The 27,921-nt window shown below is 39.4% G+C and overlaps 1 protein-coding gene across 1 annotated transcript in view; it reads right to left on the reverse strand.

The window, feature by feature from the left end:
* Nucleotides 1-1,856: 1,856 nt before the first annotated feature.
* Nucleotides 1,857-27,921, reverse strand: part of L2HGDH (L-2-hydroxyglutarate dehydrogenase) — a 37,005-nt gene continuing 10,940 nt past the window's right edge. Inside the window, exons 4-10 of the mRNA XM_036306224.1 lie at nucleotides 27,406-27,537; nucleotides 21,912-22,074; nucleotides 19,970-20,004; nucleotides 13,093-13,260; nucleotides 12,010-12,167; nucleotides 10,738-10,869; nucleotides 1,857-2,292 (exon numbers count right to left, since the gene is read on the reverse strand). Coding sequence (XP_036162117.1) covers nucleotides 2,097-2,292; nucleotides 10,738-10,869; nucleotides 12,010-12,167; nucleotides 13,093-13,260; nucleotides 19,970-20,004; nucleotides 21,912-22,074; nucleotides 27,406-27,537 — 984 coding nt within the window. The 3' untranslated portion in view covers nucleotides 1,857-2,096. The remainder of the gene's footprint in view (nucleotides 2,293-10,737; nucleotides 10,870-12,009; nucleotides 12,168-13,092; nucleotides 13,261-19,969; nucleotides 20,005-21,911; nucleotides 22,075-27,405; nucleotides 27,538-27,921) is intronic.

Below are 27,921 nucleotides of genomic sequence, written 5' to 3' on the forward strand. Positions count from 1 at the left end.
GCAATCTTACTGTTGTTGAAATAGAGAATCGTAATATTTCCCATTTCTTAACAGTCTCGTTCTGGAACAGAAAAACATATCCTGTGTGCTACATTTCTTGGAGGAATCAGTAGTTATGAAGAACCACTAGGGTTTGTGTCTTCTGTGAATGATTTCTGAATGCTTTCAATATGCTTACTCCAAGTTTTGAATAATTGCCTAGTCTATTTTCCTGGATGTGTTACTTCTTGAACATGAGCAGACGGTTATATAGGTTTTCAAATTAATGGATGAGGTAGTTCAATCAATGTAATCACAGAGGCTTGAAGTGAAAAGGAAAAAAAACAAAAAAGTTTTTCCTATCAACCAAAATGTACATACTTCTAACTCATCCTTTACACATCTTTGGAGTGATAGGAGGAAAAAACAAAACAAAAGAGGGCATGATTAATCCTGAGAGAGTACATGTAAGGGAAAGGGTGAAAATATCTCACCTACATGGTTGTTCTGTAATAAAAGTTTCCCCAATCAGTAGGCTGCCTGCCTTATTTTCATTTATATTTCTGTTTTCCAACTTTCTGAATTACAAGAATCCTTTCAATAGATACCACACACATATATGCAGTATATTATATACAGTATGGCACTGGCCAACAATTTAAAATACTCATGAAGCACACATAAATGTAAGGCACTTTTGCGGTTTACAAAAGTGAATGCCTCTAAGTTAGGTATTTTCTAAAAATGAAGAAACAGGATCCCTGAAAACCCAAGTCGGCATGAATCACTAGTGATCTTGGCCAACATCTGAGAACCTTGGTGTAACTCAAGAGCAGAGGTAAGAGGTAAATAATTTTTAAATTACAGAGTTCTGTATATCAGTGCCAGGATTCTAAAACTGCTCTCATAAAAACCTATCAGTTCTATGTTCTTTTAGTTTCTCAACCAGAAAAAACTGACAAGTTGGCAACAACCATTCATAGTGTACTGCTGTTTAGATTTAGTGGTGACACCATACCAAGTCAGTTATAAAGAGCTGGGAATAAAAAAGACTTTGCATTTCTCTGAAAATATTATAGCTTGATAGAATTTTACTCAAACTACTTTAAAATGTGAAATTTCATGTCTATTTTAAATCAAGAATTCCCAAATACAAATATTGTTGCTCTAAATCTGAGTTTTTCTGACTTTAAAATTAAAAGATCTGGCCCTAACTGGTTTGGCTCAGTGGATACAGCATTGGCCTGCGGACCGAAGGACACATGCCTAGGTTGTGGGCTCAATCCCCAGTAGGGGGCATGCAGGAGGCAGTCGATCAATGATTCTCTCTCATCATTGATGTTTCTATCTCTTTCTCCCTCTCCCTCCTCTCTGAAATCAATAAAAATATATTTTAAAAAAATTAAAAGTTTTGTAACCTACAATATATTATATCTTCTTGTCTATAAGAGACCAAAAAGCTTACTATAAAGCCAAAAAATTAAGGGAATAAGCAAATTTTTATGCCATCATTTGCAGAAATTCCAAAAGAGCTGAATCTTTAGATTATGGTTGGTGAGGGCAAGGTCAATTAAGAGTCAAGTTCTGGTTGGCACCGTTCAGTGGTTAGAGCACTGGCCCACACACCAAAGGGTCGTGGGTTCAATTCCTGGTCAAGAGCATGTACCTGGGTTACAGTTTCTATCCCCGGCTCAGTCGGGGTTGAATGTGGGAGGCAACCAATCAATGTGTCTCTCTCATATCAATGTTTCCTTCCTCTTTCTCTCTCTCTCTCCTCTCCCCCCCCACTCTCCTCCCTTCCACCCTCTGAAAAACAATGGAAAAAATATCCTCAGATGAGGATTAACAAAAAAAAAAAAAAAAAAAGAAAAGAAAAGTCAAGGATTCAGGAAAAGGTACAACTGTACCTTTTCTCTTTATTCTCTAAGTAAAAGAACATGGACTTTAAAAAATTATTTCTCTGTTATATCAGTTTAACAATTCAGTGGTTATTAAATGAGATAACTAAAAATGCTACTTTCAAACCATTTTTTAAAAATTAAAGAATTCAATTAGTACGTTCTTGTGGATGTTGCTGAATGTGGAGATCAAAATGCGTAGCTAGCTCCTTTCATTATTTACAGTTTAAATCTTTGTTGTACTTCATCTGCAATCATTCCAGAAATTGCAAGGGACGAAGTAGCAGCAGGGGAAGGTGCATTTCTCACGTGAAGAATGCGATTTCCAATAACCCCATCTCCTCCATCAAATACAAAATCGTCTACCAGATTTCCATCTTGATCCAGAGCTTGTGCTCTTACTCCAGCTGGACCTCTGCAAAACCAAGAGTGGCAGTCAACTGACTGGAAGAAACAGGACACTTTACAAGTCAGTGGTCTCAAAGTATCCTGAAAGCATTAAAGTCTTTATTCTTCTAAATGCACAATCATGTGGAAACCCATTAGGCTTGTCAGTTATAGCCTGTAAACTTATATTCTCAGTCTAGCGCAGTGGTTCTCAACCTTCCTAATGCAGCGACCCTTTAATACAGTTCCTCATGTTGTGGTGACCCCCAACTATAAAATTATTTTCGTTGCTACTTCATAACTGTAATTTTGCTACTGTTATGAATCGTAATGTAAATAGCTGATATGCAAGATGTATTTTCATTGCTACAAATTGAACATAATTAAAGCATAGTGATTAATCACAAAAACAATATGTAATTATATATGTGTTTTCCGATGGTCTTAGGCGACCCCTGTGAAAGGGTCGTTCGACCCCCAAAGGGGTCACAACCCACAGGTTGAGAACCGCTGGTCTAGAGCATAATACCCACCACATAACAGTGCCAATAAATGCTTATCAAATGAATTTACGAATGGGTTAGTTATAAATACCTTTTCTTTCCAAAGTAGCAGATAAATCCACATTTAATTAGAATAAATGTATTTTTATTTAAATGTATAAAATGAATTTATTATAAATTCAATAAATTAAGGCTCTTCTGATTAATACAAAGCAATAAAAGTAGGAGATATGCATGCCAATGCATTCCTAAATCCACCACAGAATTCTATTTTTTGTGTTTTGTTTTGATTGTACACTATTAAAAATTTATGTAGAAAAGTATCTGAAAATGGCAGCAGGTTCTTATTTTGTAGTTTGTTTTAATTTTTAACAGTTTAGCCTTCAATATTGGGCTAACCTTCAATTAATTAAGAGGTAACATAACAAGATAAGAACAAAAATGAATTATTTTGATAAATAAACAGTAAACAGGCTTGTCAGTTATAGCCTGTAAACTTATATTCTCAGTCTAGCGCAGTGGTTCTCAACCTTCCTAATGCAGCGACCCTTTAATACAGTTCCTCATGTTGTGGTGACCCCCAACCTTACTGGTTAAAACAGTAAGAGGCTTTACTACTAAAAGTACTGTTTTCTTTTTTTTAAAGTGCTGTTTTTTAACACGAGCTTACAAATTACATTTTTTGTTTTCAAAATAGTTTAGAAATTTACAGATGAAATGGGAATAAAATATTTTTAGAATCCAAAAGCACCTTCATTGAATCTGCTCAAGAAAACAGTTTGAAAATACCTGCCTTATACACACCACCAAGACTCAAGAAATCAGACAATAATATTAAGACATTTTTTAAAAAATATATTTTAGTGATTTTTTACAGAGAGGAAGGGAGAGAGATAGAGAGTTAGAAACATCGATGAGAGAGAAACATCGATCAGCTGCCTCCTGCACACCCCCCACTGGGGATGTGCCCGCAACCAAGGTACATGCCCTTGACCGGAATCGAACCTGGGACCTTTCAGTCCATAGGCTGACACTCTATCCACCGAGCCAAACCAGCTAGGGCAATAAACATTTTTATTGATTCTGTGCCAACACAGATAAGCACTTGAGTAAGATATCGAGAACAATATGGGAGCTCTGCCCTCTGAGACCTCAGCATGGCTGAGGAGAGATAATGATAATAATAGCTATTATTTACCAATTGCTTAGTCAGTGTTAAGAATTCTGTCATTTAATCCTTGCAACAACTCTAGGAGGCTGGTAACAGTTTATACTTAACAGTGAAGAAACAGAGAGTGATTAAGTAACCTGCCTGAAGTTACACAGATATCCTATTCATTTGTAGAGAAGTAAAAATAACAACAAGGTGAAAGGTTCTACAATAAAGATAAGTAATCTGCCTTACATTTACAGAAGCCTGCAGGGAATCTGGACAAGATTTTTTTGAGCTGTAAGGATTTCCAAGTAAGAATCAGATACAACGCTTAGAACACAAGATACAGTCAGCCAGCCCTCGCCAGTGTGGCTCAGTTAGAGCATAGGCCATCGAGGTGCACATGGTTGCAGGTTTGATCCCCGGCCCCCATTGGGGAAAAGTGCAGGAGGCAACAAATCAATGCGTCGCTCCCATATCGATGTTTCTCTCTCTCTCTCTTCCCCCCACCCCCTTCCTGTAACACAAGTATTCTGTAATGGGGGTGGGAGAGTCTTACGAATCCACTAAATCAAGTGTTATTCAAATGTATATTTTATTTGCTTGATCTCTTCTATCAACAGACCTAAGATCATTCACCACAATTGAGGATTTGTTGTTTTCTGCTTACAGTTGTGTCAGTTTTTGTTTTCTGTACTTCATATTATGTATATGCAATAAATTTATGGTGATCCTCTTAATCTCTAATCATATTTTTTAAAAATATATTTTATTGATTTTTTACAGAGAGGAAGGGAGAGAGATAGAGAGTTAGAAACATTGATGAGAGAGAAACATCGATCAGCTGCCTCCTGCACACCTCCTACTGGGGATGTGCCCGCAACCCAGGTACATGCCCTTGACCAGAATCGAACCTGGGACCTTTCAGTCCGCAGGCCGATGCTCTATCCACTGTGCCAAACCGGTTTTGGCACTAATCATAATTTTTGCCTTATGGTGTATTTTATCTGAAATGAACCCAGTACTCATCTTTCTTCTAATAAGCATTTGCATAGTATATAGATGGATTTTTTTTAATTCAACCTAACAATCTCGATCTCAACTATTAAATACATTTACATGTATTGCAATTACTGGTATGTTTGATTTCTACCATATTATTGGGGTATTAATTGGGGTTTTTCTGGGATTTTCCCATTTCCTTCTTGACTTACTAACTTTTCTATATTCTTTTTTCCTCCTTTATTGACTTGGAAGTTATATAATCTATTTCTATTCTTGCGTTTCGTTTTATTTATTCAGATGGGACTCATCTGAATTTTGTCTTTTTGTCAACTCCAGAAAATTCTCAAGCACTCTTCAAAGTATTGCCTCTTCTCAATTTTTCTGCAATTTCTCTGAAATGTAGTCTGGAATCTTCTCATTTTCTTCTCGATGCCTTTAGTACCTACTACCCACATGATGGATCTTTGTCTTGCAACACTTGCTCTGTAAATGCTTCAAATTTTAATTTACTGATTTTCTCGTAAGGTCTAACCAGTTATCTAACTTAGTCATTTGAATTTTAAAATTTAAGAACTATATTTTTAATTTCTAGAAATTCTAATTATTTGGTTTCCAAATTTGCCTAAGGTTTTGCTTTTTGTTTTTGTTCTTATTCATGTTTTCAATTCCTTTTAATTCACTGAAGCATATTTACTTTATGGTTTCTATTATTACCATTACTCAAAGTTGTGGGGGTCTTATTCTGGTATTTACTCTACCTGCTTACTCTCACTTGTGGTGTTCGGTAACTTTCGATGAATAGTTTTTGTTCAGCAGGACTTTATCTGGGGGAAAACTGGGGGGGTTGGGTTGAGGTTTTGTCCCTCCACAGAGGTTTTACATTTGCTTCTATCAGGTGCTCCAGAGGTATTGCCATCCTGGGAACACTTTTTCTTTTAATGGAATTTTTAAACATGTAAAAAATAGAATGAACAGTATAATGAGCTCTCATGTATGTATTACCCAGATTCAATAAATAATCAACATAGCCAATCTTGTTTTAGCTATATTTCCACTCACTGCCCACCTCTCTCCACTGGATTATTTATTTATTTATTTTTAAAATATATTTTATTGATTTTTTACAGAGAGGAAGGGTGAGGGATGAGAGTTAGAAACATTGATGAAAGCGAAACATCGATCAGGCACCTCCTGCACGCCCCCCACTGGGGATGCGCCGGCAACCAAGGCACATGCCCTTGACCGGAATCGAACCCGGGACCCTTGAGTCCACAGGCCGACGCTCTATCCACTGATCCAAACCTGTTCTGGCACACTGGATTATTTAAAAGCAAATTCCAGCCCTGACCGGTTTGGCTCAGTGGATAGAGTGTCGGCCTGCAGACTGAGGGGTCCCAGGTTCGATTCCAGTCAAGGGCATGTACCATGGTTGCGGGCACATCCCCAGTAGGGGGTGTGCAGGAGGCAGCTGGTCAATGTTCCTCTTTTATCGATGTTTCTAACTCTCTATCCCTCTCCCTTCCTCTCTGTAAAAAATCAATAAAATATATTTTTAAAAAAGAATGAGCTTTAAAAAAAATAAAAAATAAAAGCAAATTCCAGATGGCACATCATTTCACTACATTTCTTTTCAAAGGATTCTTTTTTAAAAAATTGTATTTTTATTGATTTCAGAGAGGAAGGGAGAGGGAGAGACAGAAACATCAATGATGAGAGAGAATCATTGATCAGATGCGTCCTGCACACCCCACAATGGGGATCAATCCTGCAACCTGGGCATATGCCCTGACCGGGAATTGAACCATGACCACCTAGGTCAATGTTCAACCACTGAGCCACACCAGCCGTGTAAAAGGATTCTTTAAAAATAATAATAATAAACGAATTATTGCTTAGTATCATCAATATTTAGTCTTTAGTCAAATTACCTTCTCTCTCTCTCTCTCTCTCTCTCTCTCCCTCTTTCCCTCCCTCCCTCTCTTCCTCTTCCTCTCTCTCTCTCTCTCTCTCTCTCTCTCTCTCTCTCTCTCTTTCTCTTATTTAAAGTGAGAGAAGAGAGGAAGACATAGTTTGAAGCAGGATCCGAACGAGTCTAGACCTACTTTTTAAATTAGTTTCTCAGTGTAATGTTCCTAAATTAAGCTGGGTGGTATAAATTCAAACTCCAAACAGCTGTGAGGAGAGGCCCAGGGTTCCAGATTTTTAGGAGATTCTACCCACCCCACTTTCCCCCTCCCCTCAAGACCAGGACAGACAAAATTCCTAACACTTCCTTGGTGCCAAGGGGAATTTTTTTAAAAGACTTTTTTTTCACTGAGGGTGCAGCCCTTCAAGAGTCCCTGGATTAACCCAGGGTTCTCAGTTCCAACTTTTTACCTTTTACAGACCCAAGGCCTCCTTTCCAGCACTTGAGTGGCAATTAAAATACAAGTCCCTAATGTTTATATCTTGTTTTTCTGTGGTTGATACATGAGTTTATACAATTGGAAAAATTCACTGACCACTTAAGATCTGCATTACTTTACTGTATGTAAATCACAAAGCAATTAAAAATAAAACATAACTATATTTCTATAAAAATCAGCCAATCCTCCCTACCCCTCCAGGACAGCATCAAGCACCGATTCCTCTCAATGTTTGGGTTTCCTATTTCCCCTCAGTCCTCAGTCCTGGGATGCCCCTTCCTTACTTTCTCGCACTCCCAGCTATATATATTTCAAAGGATTTTTATTATATTTTCTCCAGACTCTCTTAGTGTTGGGTAGTGTGAGAGTTACCACATTTATTAGTTTAGTGGTTCTCAACCAAGGGAGATTTTGCCCCCTAGAGGACATTTGGCGATGTCTGTAGAAATTTTTGGTTGTCTTAACAAGGAAGTACTGCTGGCATCTAGTCAGTAGAGGTCAGAGATGTTGCTGAACATCCTACAGTGAACTGGGCAGTCTCCCACGACAAAGACTTATTTGGCCCCAAATGTCAATAGTACCAATACTAACAAACCCTGATCTAGATCACCTTTACTGCAGGAATATTTGGCTTTCACCTTTGCCTTTCACAATGACACAGTACAGTCTTTATCTATCACTCAGGATGAAAACATCTTGCCTAAAAATTTACTCTATAATTCCCCAAATATGACATTTTTCAAAGTGAAGAGTGGGAAAAGGAGAGATCTTGGCATTTATGTCTTCATCTTTTACATCCTTGCAATATTAACAGATACAAACTGCTATTAGATGACCATGTCCAAATTAATCACAGAGCAAGTTAAAGGACTTCAGAGCTAAAATTAAGAACCTTAGAGATCAGATTTAACAATGAGAAATTTGAATGCCTAATGCATATATATTGACAGATTGTAACTTTACATTCCAATCTAATGTTCACTATTAAGTTACTGTCCAAGATACTCTGGCTAGGCAATGAGAAGTCAAACCGGATACTCATTGGTGGTTACTGCAATTTAAGAACATAATCCTGAGCTAAATATCCCATTAAAAGTGCTACTTCAGTTCTCTTTTACTATCCAGAACTGCTTAATATGCTTCTGTCTCAATATTACTGGTACAGCATTTATGGTTTTACTACAGTGGGTTGCATGATAAGAAAGAACTGGACTTCAGAATGTGGGAAAGTCTACTGATCATTATTATTATTATTATTTAATATTTCAGGCATATGACAAAGTACAGAGAATAATATGATGAACACCTGCTTTCTTCACAAACAGCTTAAGAAATAAAGCATTATAGATATGATAATAGCCTCTGTGGAACTCTCTGGATCCCATTCCCTTCTCTCCCCAGAGGTAACCACTCTCCTGAATTAGGTGTTTACCACTATATTTGGTTTTATTTTCACATTACATGTGCAATCCATGAATAATACGTGGTATTGTATAAACTTATATAAATGGTATCAAACCTATCTTCTACAACTTCCTTTTTTATTGATAATTTCCCACATTTAATAGCTATAGGAACTGAATAAAAGGGAAGAAGTAAATGGAATTACTTTTCTATCTCCAAAGAGAAACTCATCTGTGATTGAGGTGAATTTGTCCCTAAATGCACCTGCCTACAATGCTGAATACCCTTCTCTACTACCTGCTAACTGAAATCAACACTCCCACAGGCAGAGACAAAGAAGTGTTCACCAAAACCCACCAGCCCCAGTCCAGTTCTAACTTATGAAATCCACTGGTCTGAACTGTTTCCCTCAGGCTTTTACAAAAGGGTGGTAATCGAATATGAACAGTGAATTCACTGCAACTGTTTATACACCTATTGTATTTTCCAAGGAATATCAATAGCAGTAACAGACACCAGATATGACCAACTTATTTTAGATATAAAACATAACAAGTTTGCTAAAGCAAACCACTGAAAACATAAAAGCCTTTATTTATAGATGAGTGAAAGAAAATAAAGCCTAGATATTTTTATCCCTTCCATTTCAGAAGGTAAGTAGAAGGGTGAGAGAGATAAGAGTAAATAAAACATTAGCTTGGTTTTCATAGTTCTTCTAAAGATTCAAAGAGGCTGGTCTGTGAATGATATATTAGAGTCAGACTTAGACCAGGACGTTCCCCCAAGGGAGACAGCTGACATGACGACTGCTCTCTTCCCAGATAGTCAAGCTGCTGACATTTTATACCAGTCAAGTTTTGCAGCTGTTACCGAAGCGACAGACATTTAGTTCTCTGAAGATTCATGGGATGGATTCATGGAGGGGAGTATCTTAAAGTACACTGCTGATTAGGCCTAACAAATGGCTTATTCGGGAGGAAAAGGTGAACACCATACAAATGCCACCAACGAGAAAAGGAAATAGGCTCGGGTAGTATTTAGGATAACTTACAGACCAAGTCCAGAAAGCTTTTGACCTTTAAGAAAAACAAACAAACAAACAAAAAGAAACACACACCAAAATAATTTAAGTAATCCTTCCTTTGACTCACATTGATAGTTACTACACTACTTCCCACTTCTGTCCTGAAAGTAGAGTTGCTGAGTGGAGTATGATCCCCAAAAAGAAAAAAAAAGCAGTGGGAAAGAGGTAAGGTAAGATGCCAAGTATAGGAGTGGTTTCTAGAAGTTTTTAAGAATCAAACAAAATAGAGCATTGTAATGTGTTTATTACCTAATTAGTTAATATGGTGACCACTGATCTTATACAGAATTAAAGGAAAAGGCTTTGGAATCACAAGAGGCAGAAGCCAGGGAAAGCTTAAAAATTTCAGACAAGCCCTGGATGGTATGGCTCAGTTAGTTGGGCGTCATCCTGTGCACTAAATGGTTGCCAGTTCGATTCCGGATCAGGGCACATACCTAGGTTTTAGGCTCAATCCCTGGTAAGGGGTGTGCAGGAGGCAACCAACTGATGTTTCGCTCTCACATTGATGTTTCTCCGCCCCCCCCCCTCCACCCTTTTCTCTCCTTCTCTAAAAATCAATAAAAAATCTTTTTGAAAAAATTTCAGACAAGATTTTTTTTTATCATGAGTGACAGCTAGACACAAAGGTGACAGTGGCATATTAATACAGATGCAATGGAGATTTCAGTTTAATGTTGTAAGGTAGTCTAGATAATTATATATGGTAGACGTAGTTCCAGCACTAAGGGCCACCATGCAGCGATGCCCAACTCATGCACTGCAAAGGGAACACAACAACTTGCTGGGAAAGAGAGAGCACACAAAGATTCAGTGGGCACACCGACTGAAAGGGAGCCTATGAATCACCAAGTCAGACCCACCTCCCAAGTTCCCTAAAATCATGACTGTACTTACAATCCTTATGGCTTTTTCTTACCTAAGGATATCACGGACAGTAATTTCAGGGATAAACTTCTGAAGGTGCTTCACTGTTGCACTGAGAAAACAGGCTTTATACATCTCACTGACTCCATAGGAGAAATTCTGGGACACCAGTTTAATCAAGCCACTGGAAACAGAAAATAAAATCTTTGAGAGAAAGGAATTCGTTATTACTATTAAATATCTTTACAACTATTAGATTTGGACCGGGGCATCACAAAAATCTAGGCGAAGTCAGACAAACCACATATTAAAAGAAAATCAACTTTTGGCCACTGTAAGAAGGGAACTTCATCAAAGGAATGCCCTTCAAAACCAAAGGTAAACACCTTTCAAAGGTAAACACCTTAGATGGCCTGAGAATGCTGGCTTCAAACTAGAATTCTATAGAGCCTGCCACTAAAAGGCTTTCTGATACAAATGTTACATGCTTTCAAAACACACCTAAAAGGCATTAGCAGATCTTTACCTCAGGACATTAAAGAAGTAAGATAGATGTTTACCTTTTTTTTTTAATCAGCCAGAGGTAAGATACTCTAGTAATGATTCTCAAGTAAGATACTCTAGTAATGATTCTCAAGTGAGACTCTGTGTAGTCTATGTATATATGTAATTTTAAAGGACACATGCTAGAAAACCCCATCCCAAACCTGTTTCAGAATCTGTAGAAGGTGAAATTCAAGTATAACGCAAAAACCTTTCTAGTAATTTTGATGTGAAAATCTCTGGAGAGCAACACTGCTAAAATGAACCATCCCCCGCACCTCCTCCCCCAAGAAGACAACCAAAAAACAAAAACAAAAACACACAACACCTTACTGAGTTCTTACAATAAAGTAAAGATTCTGTGTCTCGGGTCAACACACTGTTAATTTTCCACCGAAGGAAACAACTTTGGTTGTCCGAAGTTTCTCCAGTGGTTTTCAAAATGATGGTGACTGGCTTGAAATCACTTTATCAAAGTAAGTGATTTCAAATGCAACTAGAAGGTTAGCAAAACAAGGTTTGGGCTGTCACATATGTATGTGACTGGGTCTTGGTCTTGTTATTTTTAACCAAGACTTCACCCTGGATCATCAGAATTTCCCTGAGGTAGTTAAAACATTATTCTTATTCTTCAAGGCTCTTAATTTAGATTAATAAAAAAAATCAATATAATAATCACAAATGTGAGGATTTACCCAATAAGTAGAATTTCAAGAAAGACAAAATTTCCCATGTTAAAAATATAAACACACAAAGTCACTTTTTAAAATAAAGTAGTTACCTCTTGGTAATTACATCCGTAATATCTCGGGCACTGAAGTCAAAGGGTTTGTAGCCCTCTCGTTTGAAGGCAAGAACGGCATTAGGCCCTAGCCAAATACTGCCGTCCATCCTTGGTGTGAAGTGAACTCCTAGGAAAGGAAACCGGCTATCTGGGACCTACGGATTTAACGCAGCAAAGAACTGTGAGCCCTGTTCCATACTGCATGTTAGCATGCATGCAAATATTCAACTGGTAATATAAATCACTTTCTTCCCATGCATTTAATTTGTATTATTTTGATCCGGACTGAGATATACTTTTTATTTACATGCTTCTGCCTAGGAATGCCACACAGAAAACACTGATGCAACTGACACTAATATACACTCCCATCTATTCCTCTTTCTGGGTAAAGAAAAAAAAAAAGAACTGCCCTACTTCAGGTTATCCCTCTCCCTACCCTCCCACCACACCCCCAACTAGGGATGTATGTGGCTGGCAAGTAAAATCAGAGCTGCCAGAAACACACACTCATTCATAGCACAGGCTTTTGTAAAGTTGGAACGTACTGGGATAGAGCACATGCAATGGATGTTTTGGCAAAGTCAAAAACTCTAAGTAGACAAATATTAGTAATTCCGTCTGGTTTAACCTAGTAGTTCCATGCAGAATGAACTCTTCATTGAAGGGCTCTGTCTTCTCCATCATGAAACTACAGAGTGGCCACAGCCCCTTTTTCTGCACCTATAGGTAGAACTGAGAAAGAGGGCTGGGTATCTGGGCATGCAAAAAGGGCAAGTTCTCTTATGAGTGTTCCTTTCACCAGATACGAGTGAGAATTGGGTTATTTCTTGCTAGCCCTTCCCATGATGCACTCAAGCTTTCTGAAGACATGTACTTGTGGGCAATTTACTATAAGTTAATGACTATGATACCAGAATAAATGTTTAGGAATTTAATCATAAGAGAAAAAGATAAAAAGCTTGCATAAAAAGCCCTTCAAAATATCTCTTAGTTCTGACCCAGGTAAAAGTTTTTGTTTCATTCCCTTTCTGCCCTGTCATCTTGAGAAGGATGAGACTGCAAAAGCATCATACCTACCGGATAAATATTTCCTTTCACAAGATAGCATTTTTCTGGCTTCAACAGCAGGTAATCCCCTCGGAATGGTACAATTTGCGGATCGGGACTGCAGCCACTCAGCTCGGAAATACGGTCCGAGTAAAGTCCTGCACATGTCACAACATACTGACATTGAACTTCCTCTCCCTAATGTGTAAAAGAAGAACAATGATTTTTAGAAAGCAGAAAAACAGGTGATAGAAGAGACAATAAATAAGTATACAGAAAGGGACGTTTTTCTTTTTATTCCTTTTAAAAGAGGAAATTAAATGCAAGTATCAGCAACATAAATTCTTCAGCATTTAGGTGGCAGCTAGAAACTTAGGGTAGTGGCAGGCAAGAGGATGTTACCTTAAATTTTGTCCTTTAATGATTCAATCGTTGACCTACTTAGTGAGGATACTTAACAAGATACTACACACAACACACATACACACACACACACACACACACATGCACACACTTTACTAAGATTACAGAACTTCTTAACTATTTGTTGCATGAAGAAGCAAACTTCATTTAGATGTCCCCCCACCAGTTTGGCTGCCTCTGTATTTCAGACAGCTTCTCCTTATCTTATCTATGAGTAACTATCCTGATAATTATCAAGTTGCTTCACACTACAACGGCAACCCACCACCAACCAATTTCTCCTTCCTGTTCAATGTCTACTTTGCAAACTGAGGCTACTTTCAAAACCCCATTCATTCAATCCACATTTACAGAGTACACACACTACAGTCAAGGTTTGCTTTCACAACTAGGAGACTGCTAATCTTAGGCTGTGGTATTTCCCCATAAATTCTGTTTGTGATTATCACCTACATATTTTTAGATGAGCTCTGCTAGGGTTAGCCAATTTACTACCCTATTTCCTAAATAATTTCATTTAACCCCAATTCACCACCACATTCCAACTCCCATCTCTTTACTTCTCACACAGTAAAACCTAGCATCTCCTTGTAATTTCTTGTTCTTAGATTTCCTCCCCAGATGACCTGTTTCTGAAGCCTCAGAGTTCTCATCTGTCCTAATATTCTTTCTTTTCAGGCCCTAGTGGTTCAGCCTTATTCTATCTTTGTATGCATCCTATTTTTGCCTACCTACCAAGGTAAGCCTCTTTTCAAGATTTATTCAAGTCACACTTCTGACAAAAATTAGATGAAACTTCTTTGCAGTGAGTTCAAATTAGCTAGGCTAAACCATGATAGTTTTAAGACACTTGAAGTCAAAGGGCTATATCAACAACAACAAAAAAAACATGACTTCTTCTAAATTGGTTAATATCTTTCCTATTCATCTGGAGTTATATAGCAGAAGTACAAGAAATATTTTATGTGATATGAATCTACCAGTCCTTACTTGAAATGTCAGCAATTCTCATATTCTTACAACATAAAATGTAGATAAGCCATATGATAAATGTAATGATAAGAGAATTTGTAGAATGGTACCAGCATTCTAATAATCTAACAGTTCTCTTTAAAAAACTCAAGAAACAGTTCCAAAGGAAGACATGATTAAAAACTGTCACAGGTCTCTGACATCACTTTATGATATATATGAAACAATAATTACATTCACACTAATTTCATATCCAAAATGTAAATTTAGGTAAACATCAAATGATACAGCATTTGTTCAAAAATACATTTCTTTAAAAAAATTAAACTATTCATCTCTATTGCTATTTCATAAGTGAAACAGACTTTTCTCCTATATGCAATCTCTAAATTTTAGCTTCCAAATCCTCCCCTCAAAAGTTTTTTTTTTTTTAATTCCTTTTCTTTTAACCTCGTAAAAGCACAGATGTTCAATTTGGTAAGTTGACTCAAATTTTTAAGTTATTATTTAACTAAAGGAATATGCCAAAATAAAAGTCTACAATTATAGCAACTGTGGGTGAAATATAACCCACTGGTATCCCATAAGCTCCCGCTCATCAGCCATCATATGATGCCATACTCTAGTGAAAATAACCGGTAGGTAGGGACAGAAACAGACTTTTAATCCTTCTTTGAATAGAGACGCTGGTTGCTCTGCCAGCAGATCTGACGGGACTTAAAGTGTCTGGAGGAGATAGCCATGTTTTACGGAGACTTTGGAAGGCCCCTGTAGGTGAAATCTGAGCACAGAATTTACGACTTTGGAGGAAAGTTATACCACCCTCTGCAGATAATTATCCTCCTTTTGAGAACGTGCTTCTGGCTCTGACTCAACATTTGACCACAGGCCACCAAGTTACCACGTGAACTACCCATCATTAGGACGGTATTATCTAACTCTCCAAGCCACAAAACTGGGTGTGTACAGTAGCCTCTGTTATCAAGAGGAAGTAGAATATACAAGATCAGGGTTGTACAGGTCTTGCTGGCACAAATAAGCTGCAGAGGCAAGTGGCTTAAATTCCCATGGCCTCTACTCCGACTAAATTACCTCCTCCTGCCCTGGCTGGTGTTCTAAATGGTTAGAGCATTGGCCCATGCACTGAAGGGCTGTGGGTTCGACTCCCAGTCAAGGGCATGTACCTGGGTTGCAGGTTGGATCCCTGGCCCTGGCCAGGGCATGTGCGGGGGGCAACCAATCGATGTGTCTCTCACATCTGTTTCTCTTTCTCTCTCTCTAAAAGTCAATGGAAAAAATATCCTTGGGTGAGAATTAACAACAAAATTACCTCCTCCCTCTCAACTTGCCCTTGAGCCCCATAGGAAATTCTCTATCTCCAGTTGGCCAAGGAAGAAAAAATAGAGGCCTGGTTTACAAATGGTTCTGCACACCATTCTGGCACCACTCGAAAGCAAACAGTGGCAGCACCAGAGCCCCACCGGAGAGTGGCCCGAAGGACTGTGGAAATGCTCCCAGCCGGTAGAACTTTGAACACTACATTGGTTGTTTATCTCACCCAGAAGGAGAGATGGCCAGAAGTATGCATCTACACAGTTGCATGTGCAATGACTGATGGTTTGGCTGGCTGGTCAAGAAAAGGAGCTCTGAGAAGAGGTGTGTGAATGGACCTCTCCAAAAAGGCTCGGAGGATAAAGGTATTTAAGTTCCATACTGAAGAGTAAGCTCACTGAAGAGTAACTGGGGCAGAGGAAGATTTTAATAATCAGGAGACAAGATGACCTACTCTGTGAACATTAGTCAGCCTCTTTCCCAGCCAGCTCTGCCCTTAGCCAATGACTTCACAAACTACATGATTATGGCAGTAAGGATGGAGGTGACGTGTGGGATCAGCAACATGGACTTATTAAGGCTGATGTGTCTACAGCCACTCGATCTGCTGTTGGGAGAGTGCTCAGTCTCCCAATTTAAATAAAGGGGAGGGGGGCAGCACTTAGTCCTCACTGGAATAGACAATTGCTGTGGATATAGATTTGCCTTCCCTACCCACAACACTTCTGCAGAAACCACCATCTGTGAACTTAATCAATTTTATTATGGTATTTTACCCAGAAGCATGACTTCTGATCAGTGAGCTTACTTTACAGTAAATGAAGTATAATGATAAGCTCATGCTTGTGGAATTCACTGATGTTATCATTTCCCGCATCCTGAAGCCGCTGGGTGATAGCGTGGAAAGGACTTTTGAAGATTCAATAACAGCACTAGCTGACTAGCAACACCCTGCAGGGCTGGGGCAAGGTCTTCCAGGATGCACTATATGCTCTAAATCAGTAATTAATATATGGTATTGTTTCTCCCATAGTCAGGAATCACAGCTCAGAAGATCAAGAGGTAGAAATGGGAGTAGCACCTTACACAGTTTCTGCTTCTAATCCAAATTTCAGCTTCCTCGCCCCACAACTTTGGGCTCTAATGGTTTAGAAGTCTTAGGTACCAAGGGAGAAGTGCTTCCATTAGAGAATATGCAATGGTTCCATTACACTAGAATTTAATACTGTCATCCTTGGCCATTTTGAGTTCCTCGTGACAGTGAATCAAAAGGCAATGAAGGTTACTGTACTGAATGGGATAATTTTAAAAAATATATATTTTTATTGATTTCTGAGAGGAAGGAAGAGGGAGAGATAGAAACATTAATGACGAGAGAGAATCATTGTTTGGCTTGCCTCCTGAATGCCCCCTACTGGGGATCGAGCTCACAACCCAGGCAAGTGCCCTGACCAGGAATCACACCGTCTAGGACTGAATGGGGTAACTGGTCCTGACTTTCAAGGAGAAAGAGAGTTGCTACCACACAGAGAGCTTGGGAATGATAAAGCGGAGTATGTGTGGGCTATAGATCTCCTGGCCTATCTCTTGGTATCCCCACACATTGCTATAAAAGTTGATGGAAACCACTACAACATAAAACAGGCAGGGCTGCTAATGGCAGAGACACTTCAGGAATAAAAGTTTGAGTTTTCCTGCCAAACTAGGAACCATGACCAGCTGAGAGGCTTGCCAAGGGCAAAGGGAGTATGGAATAGATAGTGGAAGAAGGAAATTATAAATATGACCACATGACCACATGATTGGTGACATAAATGAGGAATATAGTTCTGAGAAATGTAGTAATTTCTTCCTTACTGTGAAATAAAGATATGTCTATAATTAACCAATTCTTTCTTCTTCCTTATTGTTATAAAATGAATTGTGTTCCCCTTTCCCCCAAAATTCATATGTTGAAGCCTCAACTCCCCATTTGACTATGCTTGGAGATAGAGCCTTTAGGGAAATAATTAAGGTTAAATGAAGTCACAGGAGTGAAGCCCTAATCCAGTGATGGCGAACCTTTTGAACTCGGCGTGTCAGCATTTTGAAAAACCCTAACTTAACTGGTGCCGTGTCACATATAGAAATTTTTTGATATTTACAACCATAGTAAAACAAAGATTTATATTTTTGATATTTATTTTATATATTTAAATGCCATTTAACAAAGAAAAATCAACCAAAAAAATGAGTTCACGTGTCACCTCTGACACGCGTGTCATAGGTTCGCCATCACTGCCCTAATCTGATAGGACTGGTGTTCTTATAAGAGAAAGACACCAAAAATTGTGTGTACTCAAATTCTCATATTCTCTCTCTCTCTCTCTCTCTCTCTCTCTCTCTCTCTCTCTCTCTCTCTCTCTCTCTCTCTCTCTCTCTTTCTCTCTCTCTCTCTCTCTCCCCTCCTTCTTTCTGTGACTATAGTGGCACTGTCACTATATGAGCATGCACAGAGAAGAGACCATGTAAGGTCACAGTGAGAAGGCAGCCATCTACAAGCCGAGAAAGCTCTCACTAGAATCCAACCCCGATGGCACCCTGATCTTAGACTTTGAGCCTCCAGAACTGTGACAAAATAAATTTCTATTGTTTAAGCCGGTGGTATTCTGTTGTGGTAGTAAGCATGCCTTCAGTTGTATGAAAGATAGTTGAGCCTTGTAGGTGGAAGCATGATTTTATTACTGTCTTTATTTGGAAAGTAAATGTGGTTATAAGGGGTGTGATTGGATGGCAAACTGAAAAGGGATGGACTGGGAGGTTATACTGTGTCAATTTGGTTAAACGGGGAACTATGCTTGACAGAATCCCCTCCCTGTATCGTTCCACCTTAAAGTTGACCAAATAGGAACTGAATGTGATTTGACAGGTAGAAGTAAAGTAGCAGCCACTATTCTCTGAAGGTCACTCTAGGCCAAGGTGGTGATAAACACTCACTGCCAAGTGAATTATAGCTCCACACCCAGCTCTGCTTCCCACATAATGATCCTACTGACCAACCGCTGTCCTACCCAAGACCTGGCTGTAGACAAGAGCTGCCCCAGATCTCCTCATGAGCTTCTCATTTGCGGTTCCACTTCAGCAGGTAGATACACTTTGGCTTCTCAGACTGGCTGGATATGCCTCTAATCTACCAACTCTCCTTCTGAACCTTGACTTCCCAGGTGGTTCACAATGTGTCAGACCTAATTCCTACCATAAATCCGACTACACTCATTACGGACTTTGCTTTCCTGACTGAACTCTGACCATTCAAGAACACACAGTGAATGCAATACGTCTATCTATCAAATAGTTCTTGTTTTAGATTATGGGAAGAGAAGGAAGGCAGTGTATCACCCTCTGTACAATCTACACCAGTGATGGCGAACCTTTTGAGCTCGGTGTGTCAGCATTTTGAAAAACCCTAACTTAACTCTGGTGCCGTGTCACATATAGAAATTCTTTGATATTTGCAACCATAGTAAAACAAAGATTTATATTTTTGATATTTATTTTATATATTTAAATGCCATTTAACAAAGAAAAATCAACCAAAAAAATGAGTTCGCGTTTTCACCTCTGACACGTGTGTCATAGGTTCGCCATCACTGATCTACACCCTCCCCCAAGTCTTCTCATTAGTAGAGAGTTGATAAGTTAATATAGATAAGCAGGTAGAACAATAAAATATCTATCAGTTTTGCCTTAAAATTAAATACTCCAAGTACTTATAATCATATTTTTTTGCTGGCACTGTCACTATATGAATGCATTTCCAAGTTGAAACCCTTCTTAGAATGAAAACTGTTATATTTTAGCTCTCAAAGAATCTCTCTCACAATAACTTTACATCAGACAAATTCCATTCACTGACATAAAATACAGTGGTTAATTCAACTTTTTAAGAAAGGAGTGGGTCCTGCACAGTGTACTCAGTTGTTTGAGCATCATCTCATACACCAGAAGGTAGCAGGTTCAATTTCCAGTCAGATCACATACCTGGGTTGTGGGTTCAATCGCTGGGCCCGGTGTGTGTGGGAGGCAACCGATCAATATCTTTCTCTCTCTAAAATCAATAAAATAAAATTTTAAAAAAAGAAAGGAGAGGGGATGAAAGTAGATAAAATAGATGGAAGTAGTTTTGCTTAAGAATCTTTACCTTTGTATTCCTTATAACAATTGGATATTTCATCCCTGGAAAAAAAAAAGGAAAAAGGAATTGGTGAAAGATTTATTTTTAGTAAAAGAAGGCCTACAGTATTTGAAATATACTAGTAACAAACTTAAATGGGTTTCTTGTCACAACCATGATTACTTTTCACATTTCATTCTGAAGCTTTTACCAAGTAATAAGATTAAACTAGTTCATATTTGACAATATATAAAACTCTGGAATGTTTTTTAGATTATTTTATATAAATTCACTTAATCTATGCTTATCAACCTCCCACCACTTCAGCTCTAGCATAAGCAGTCACAGCTTTTTTCTCTGAACTACACATCTAAGCACCATGCTATAAAATAGATCATCATAAATCAGTATGTATTTTCCCACAGGACTAATGTTATGACACTTGTTGTTCAAATGTTGGTTACTGGATCTCTGTAGATTCTATGTTGTGAAAAGAAACAAAAGTTATTAAAACACAAAATCTTCCAATAATAAAGTATTTATAAAATTAGTTTCCAATCAGATACAAGGGATATTGAAGTCTTATAACACATAAGTGCAACAGTTAAAGAATATGATCTACTTTTACCATGAATAAATTTTATTGATTATGCTACCTACCTATAACAACCTTAATTATTTAACAATTTTGCTCATCATCTTAGAATTTAGTAGGACACTGGGAGGATGATTCATATGGCCCAAACCTCCAAAAAAAAACAAACCTGTCAAGGAAGAATAAACCCAGCACATTACATTTTCCCTCAAATTTCCCCAAAGCAAATTCAAAATTTACAAACCGATTCATTTAGTTAAAAAAATAAAAATCCCCAAAGGGGGTTGTTCAGAATGGCTAAGTCATGTCCTATCCACAGACAATCTACTTCAGTAATACTGGGTGATGCTAACGTCTGCAGTTTTAACAAACACCCCCAGGGATTCTGATTCTAACCTACAGGCTAAGGAAGAATTTGGGGGCTAATCTACAATAATAAAAGCATAATATGCTAATTAGACGGACAGCAGAATGACCTTCTGGACGTCCTTCCAGACGAAGCCGGGGCTGGGGCTGAGGCAAGCTGCCGCAGCCACAAGGGCTGAGGCCCTTGCATGATTTCGTGCATCAGGCCTCTAGTCTATATATAAAAGCCTAAGTGACCGGTACAACCAAATGACCAGAACAACTGGTCAACCAGCCGCTATGATGCACACTGACCACAGGGGGGCAGATGCTCAACACAGGAGCTGCCCCCTGGTGTCAGTGTGCTCCCACAGCCAATCTCCTGTGCTGGCCAACCTCCTGTAGCCCCTCCCGACCCCAGCTGGCCAGCCTGCCTCCCATAACCCCTACCCCCCGACCAGCCCCGATTACCTGCTAAGCCGAGGGACCCCACCTGTGCACAAATTTGTGCATCCAGCCTCTAGTTTTATATAAACAGCCTTGACAACTCAGGTTTTTTTTTGTTTTTTTTAAAATATATTTTATTGATTTTCCACAGAGAGGAAGGGAGAGGGACAGAGAGTCAGAAACATCGATGAGAGAGAAACATCGATCAGCTGCCTCCTGCACACCCCCTACTGGGGATGTGCCCGCAACCAAGGTACATGCCCTTAGCCGGAATCGAACCTGGGACCCTTGAGTCCGCAAGCCGACGCTCTATCCACTGAGCCAAAGCGGTCAGGGCGGCAACTCAGGTTTTAACATCAGTCATAAGTGTCCTATCAGTGCCTAGTTCTATCAATACGAGACTCGCTGGAAGTTCCAGTTTGCCCACATCCAATCTTACCTTCTGCACCTGTCTCCAGCTCTGTGCCCTACGCTAGCCCAACTCCTGGTGGACCTCCCCCAGCACCACCCCAGCCAAAAGCAGTCCAAAATTTGTTTAGAAGTCAATGCAAGTATTCAAAAGAAAAGACAAGGACGGCTTACCATCTTCACTTCTTGAAGGACTTTCTCTAGCCATTTCAATATCTTTTACTTCAAAATTGGTCAAAACAGAGCCACCCGCATCTTGAAAATCCTGGGCAAATGACAAAGCCACCCGACGATAGTCCACAATGCCAGTATATGGGCAATCAATAGCCATTAGACCCTGGGGTAGGATTATGAAAAAGTCAAGACATTACAATTAAAAATCACCGAGGACAGTTTGCTGAATAAATTTTATTTTGTGCTGAAAATTTTTACTGGTTATTTTTAAAAAATATATTTTATTGATTTTTTACAGAGAGGAAAGGAGAGGGATAGAGAGTTAGAAACAACGATCAGCTGCCTCCTGCACACTCCCTACTGGGAATGTGCCCACAACCAAGGTACATGCCCTTGACCAGAATCGAACCTGGGACCTTTCAGTCCACAGGCGGACGCTCTATCCACTGAGCCAAACCGGTTAGGGCTTTACTGGTTATTTTGATGGGTAACACACATTATGCTTTCTTGAAGGAAAAAACCCCTGATAATTTTAAAGAAAAATAAAAGCTTGCTCCATAGTTCCTGAATTTGAACTTGAGTATACAGGGTGGGGCAAAAAGTAGGTTTACAGTTGCTCATATGGAAAATGATACAATAATTAAAAATATATATAAGAATGAATCCTGTGTTTCATGTACTCACAGCTGTAAAACTACTTTTGCCTCACCCTGTATGTATATACTAGATGCCCAGTGCACAAAATTCATGCACTGAGGGCAGGGGGTGTCCCTCAGCCCAGCCTGCTCCTTCTTGCAATCCGGGACCCCTTGGGGGATGTCTGACTGCCGGTTTAGGCCCCATCCCTGCAGGTCAGTTGGACATCCCCCAAGGGATGTAGCAGTGCGCCAAATGGCATGTGGCCAGGGAGGAGCCAGAACCCGGGGCCAGGTGCCACACCACTTGCACTCATCCCAGCCTGCTGCACCTGCTGCTGCCACTCAGTAGTGCTGCCACGGAGTTGGAAGAGGCTTCCGCATCCGCAGCTGTGCTCACCGCTATGAGCCCGGCTTCTGCTGAGTGGCACTACCCCTGTGGGAGCACAGTGACCACCAGAGGGAAGCTCCTGCATTGAGCGTCTGCCCCCTGGTGGTCAGTGCACATCATAGCAATTGGTTGGCCAGTCATTCCGGTCATTCTGTTGTAATGGTCGCTTAGGCTTTTATATATATAGATTCAATATGTCCAAACAGATATAAGAAGTAACACTAACTAAATAAGAAAATTTCTATAATCAGAAAATAATTCTCTTCCTTAAAGGAGTTCATTTTGCTAGGCTCTTCCAGCTCCTACAATGAGTTTTTCAGTTTTATTCATCCCTCATCCTGATTCATATCTGATTGAGGTGAATTCTGTATCACTAAACAATAATTTTTTTAAATTTAATTTTTCTCATCACCATTTATCCCCTCTCCCACCTCACCTCCCCACTGTTGTCTATGAGTTCTCTTTTTTTTCCTTTTTTTCTCAACCCCTCCCCCAAACCTGCCCCCAAACACACACCAGAGCTGGCTGCTTGCTCTCTATGAGTCTGTCTCTATTTTGCCTGGTAGTCAGTTCAGTTTGTTCATTAAATTCCACATATGAACGAAATCATATGGTACTTGTCTTTCTATGACTGGCTTATTTCACTTACCATAATGTTCTCCGATTAAAGTTTTAAATAAGCTTCACTGAGATTTTCCTAGTAGTGGATCATATGTCATACACACTCAGTGAAAACTCAGAATTGTTCATATGTTTGCAGAGCATTGATTTGATTTGCTGCAGACTCTATTTTCAAGACTGCAAATACTGAATGAAGATCACATATGGTTAATTCAAACTTTCTCTTCAGGTATATGAGAAATTAACAGCCTGGGTTGTTCTTCTGGTATGTGTGTGTTTGTGTGTGTGTGTGTGTGTGTGTGTGTGTGTGTGTGTTTTGCCAAGATATGTTCAAACTCTATAGATGAATGATTTATAAGCATTACTTATTTAATTTTTTGGAATAAATGTACCCTCTTCTAATTCTGAAGAAAAGGATAAAAGTAGAATTTCACACACTAAGTACAGACTACACTTTGAGGAACCCTTAGTGATAGTACCATTTTATCTTGCCTTAATGTGTATGAGATTAGTTGTCTCTATCAATCTTCTCTAAGAGGATTGCCTGGTTCCAGGATGACTAAGACCCAGAAGCTGAGTATGACTGGTAAATGCTGCTATCTTCTTGTTTGGCCAGCATAGCATGTCACTGTATTACTGTATCCAGTGCCCCACCCTTATCCCAATACATTTACCTGCTTATCCTTCAAAGCTTTTGACTTTGCTACCCACCCCTGACCAGTACTGCCATGTGCCCAGATCACACTAAGGGTAAAGGCTCCCAAAACACCCAACAGTCTATCTTCACGAACTAAAAGCAACATTTGAAAAACCTCACCATTTTCCTGATGGTCTGCTTCCAGAATATGAGAGCATTTGCCCAAGTACAGGAAATCAGTCCTTTTGTTTTGATAGAGTAGATACACTAAGATATTATATTAGACTTTATATGGCTTGACAATCCCTAAATTCATAGGTCAATAGCTATAATTCAATTTCAACCTATAAATAGTATTTTGGGTACAATAATCTTAAAATCTAAATTAGGATAATACCAATTAGTCACAAAAACTTTCTTACCTAGCATAAAACTCTGTGACAAATATAACAGTGGGATAAAAGTGTGCTGTAAAAATGCTCCATATCAATAGATTTTTGGAATTCCAAGTATCTTCATATATTCCTATTACCTAGTATAATGCCTGACACACAAGGCACTCAAACATTTACTAAATGAATGAACTTTTGAAGGTTGCTATCTTTAAACATACCAGATATTTTCCCTTTCTAGACCTTCTCTAAAAGATCTCCTTTCTTTTCTTTCCCTTTCTAGTTTTGGCCTTGGCCTTGCCCCTCCTCATGAGATGCTGGTGGGCCCTACCTATACATGTATGTTGGGGGAAGGCAGCGAGTCACTGCCGCCAAGCAATCCAATGCCCTGGCCCAGGATGGGGGTTGGACAGGCTAGTAGTCTGCCAGGAGCTGGGCATGCACTGTCCAGGTTAGCAGGTCAGAACTTGAAATCTTAGGCCACAGCAGGTCAGATGGCTAGAAAAGAACCAGGCAAGCAAAACAGGGAACACTGGGAGTTAGAAGTCAGGAGGAACAGATGAACATGTGGTTGACCAATGGATGAATCTGCACAGCTAAGGTCAGAAGCAGCTGTCAGGATCTGCCCAGAAGAGAGCTCTCAAGAGCTATCCTCCAAAGTCAAAGTTCGAAGAGCCAGTTTAAAATTTTCCAAAATGCTTCCCTGGGAGCACTTAAATCTTTTGCTGAAAGGAATCTGCTCTAAGAAGCCCTTTAGAGCTGCCCTAATATACTTTTCCTTTTGGAGGTCCTAGAAGAAACAGAAGTAATCTTGTACTATGCAAATTTTGCCCATCATTGCTGGTAGCAGTGCTGAGGTTGGGAAAGAAAGGAGGAATTTACTCAAGACACCTTTATGAAATAACCAGACTATATTTTCTACTATACTAGTATATTGCCACCCTATGTAGGCACTGAAAATTACAATGTGGCATTATATAAAGTAGATCACTTCTGCAGAGGCCTCAGAGAAAAGCAGGGCATACCTCTTTTATAAATTACACTACTTAGTCATCTTTCAGTGGAAGTTCACCTGTCCTAAACTCTCTGACTAAACTAAAAGCTTCTGATAAGCATTGTCTGGCAATGAGTTAGAAGCCAGACTCTTTAACACAGGTACCTGGAGTCCAGCTATTTTTCTTTCTAGTGCTTTTATTGATTTTAGAGAGAGGAAGGGAGAAGGAGAGAAAGATAGAACCATCAATGATGAGCGAGAATCATTGCTCGGCTGCCTCCTGTACGCCACCTACTGGGGATAGAGTCTGCAACCGGGGCTTGTGCTCTGACCAGGAACCAAACTGTGACATCCTCAACCACTGAACTACACCAGCGGGCTGGAGTCCAGCTATTCCATATTGTGAATAAAAAGGTAGGGGAGAAGGAACAGGAGATACAGCCATTCACTGGAACAGCCAATGGAACTACAGGTTGAACTGATAGTGTCTGAAAGGCTATCAAAGAAAGTTGTTATGCAGAGTATTATTTTTCATGTCTCTCTCATGAATAAAAGGGAGATTTTTACCTATAGCATGTTTAAGCAAGATACTCTACAACCCACCCTTCACACTCATGCCATACTTATCTTCCTAAAATACAGACTGGATATCAAAGCCACTCTCCTCAAAAATTTTCAGTGGCTTCTGTGCCTACTAGATAAACTACAAAGTTATCAGCATGAATATCAGGCCCTTTATGTGAGCCTAATTCTGCCTTTCTGGTCTCACTTTTTATATTTTCCTATACACCCTGTGATCTAACCACACCTCACAGTGCTTTCCAAACATATCATATGATCTCAGACCTCTTCTTGCATTTGCTTATGTCCTTCAGACCTGGTATTTTTTCATTAGTGTGAGTGAAAAGAGGGGTTCTATGGAAAGTAATTTCACAGGGTGATCTGATCATAAATTCCTAACTTGACCGGTCATGGTGGGTAGTCATGTCCCAGGCATATAACCTCTTTAGTAAAAAGTTTATCTTTGCGACCTGGCTGGTGTGGCTCAGTTGGTCTGAGCATTGCATGCACTAAAAGGTCGCTGGTTCGATTCTTGGTCAGGGCACATATCCAGCTTGTGGGTGCGATCCCAGGTCAGGATGCGTACAGGAGGCAACTGATCGATGTTTCTCTCTCTCTCCCTCTCCCTTCCTCTCTTTCTCAAATCAATTAAAAAAATATATTTTTAAGAGGTTTATATTTGCCTTAAGCAAGCCTAGTCTATTGTGTCTGTGCATTTAGGTTAACACACCATAGAAATAAACTGTAACCACCCCCAAGAGAGCACATAATCTTGCTAACTATCCTAATCTAATAATCCCTGCCTTGCTTTCTCTCACCTTCCTGTAAACTTCCCTCTGTAATTTCAAATGCATAAAAGAAGCTGTAAAACTTATTCTCCAGAGCATCTGAGATCTTGTTCCCTGGCATATGTCATCAGTTTGGCTCAAATAAACTCTTAGGAAAATTCTCTACAGCAAGCATGTCAAACTCGTGACCCGCTTATTTAAATGAGGCATGAGACCTGCCGGCCGTGAGTTTGACACGCTTGCTCTGCGGGTTTGGATATTTCTTATAATGACTTAGGGAAAGAAGAAATCAAGTGTCCAGAGTTTGTGGCAATGCCCTCTTGTGTTTGTCACCCCACTGCTTTTGTGACAGGATTATCTGTGTCTATATAATTCCTTCCTCCTATAAATTCACTTTCAGCCTCGATGTTCACAAGACCGAGCCCTAAATGAAAATGTCCCTGTGAGCATGTGTGTGGAGCTGTGAATCACTTACCCTACAATATGGCTCCTTCTTTTTTATATCCTCCTGCTGGATCAGCCTCAGGCCCTGGACACCATTCTGCAGGCCTCTCTCATAAAGGGCCTGAAGTCTGGGAATTTCTTCTTGTTCGACAGCTACTATAAGCTTCAACAAATGATAATATGAATAGAGTTAAACAAACCATCAGCTATGAAAGATAAAGTGACTAGAAAAATCATAAATTGTTACATGACAAATTGGATAGATTTTTAAAAATTACTTTTTCTTCATGTACCTACTTCAAGCTTCCTTCATGACTTCATTTTCGTCCTCCACTGAAAAAAGTTCCCTTAAGAAAACTGCATAAGCCCAGCTTATGTAGTGGTTGAGTGTCAACCTATAAATCAGGAGGTCACAGTTCGATTCCTGGTCAGGGCAGATGCCCGAGTTTCGGGTCAATCCCCAGTGGGGAACATGCAGGAGGCAACTGATCAATGATTCTTTCTCATCATTGATGTTTCTATCTCTCTCTCCCTCTTCTTCCCTCTC

The sequence above is a fragment of the Myotis myotis genome, unplaced genomic scaffold (genome assembly GCF_014108235.1).
Source record: "Myotis myotis isolate mMyoMyo1 unplaced genomic scaffold, mMyoMyo1.p scaffold_m19_p_1, whole genome shotgun sequence".
In the NCBI taxonomy this organism is placed as follows: domain Eukaryota; kingdom Metazoa; phylum Chordata; class Mammalia; order Chiroptera; family Vespertilionidae; genus Myotis; species Myotis myotis.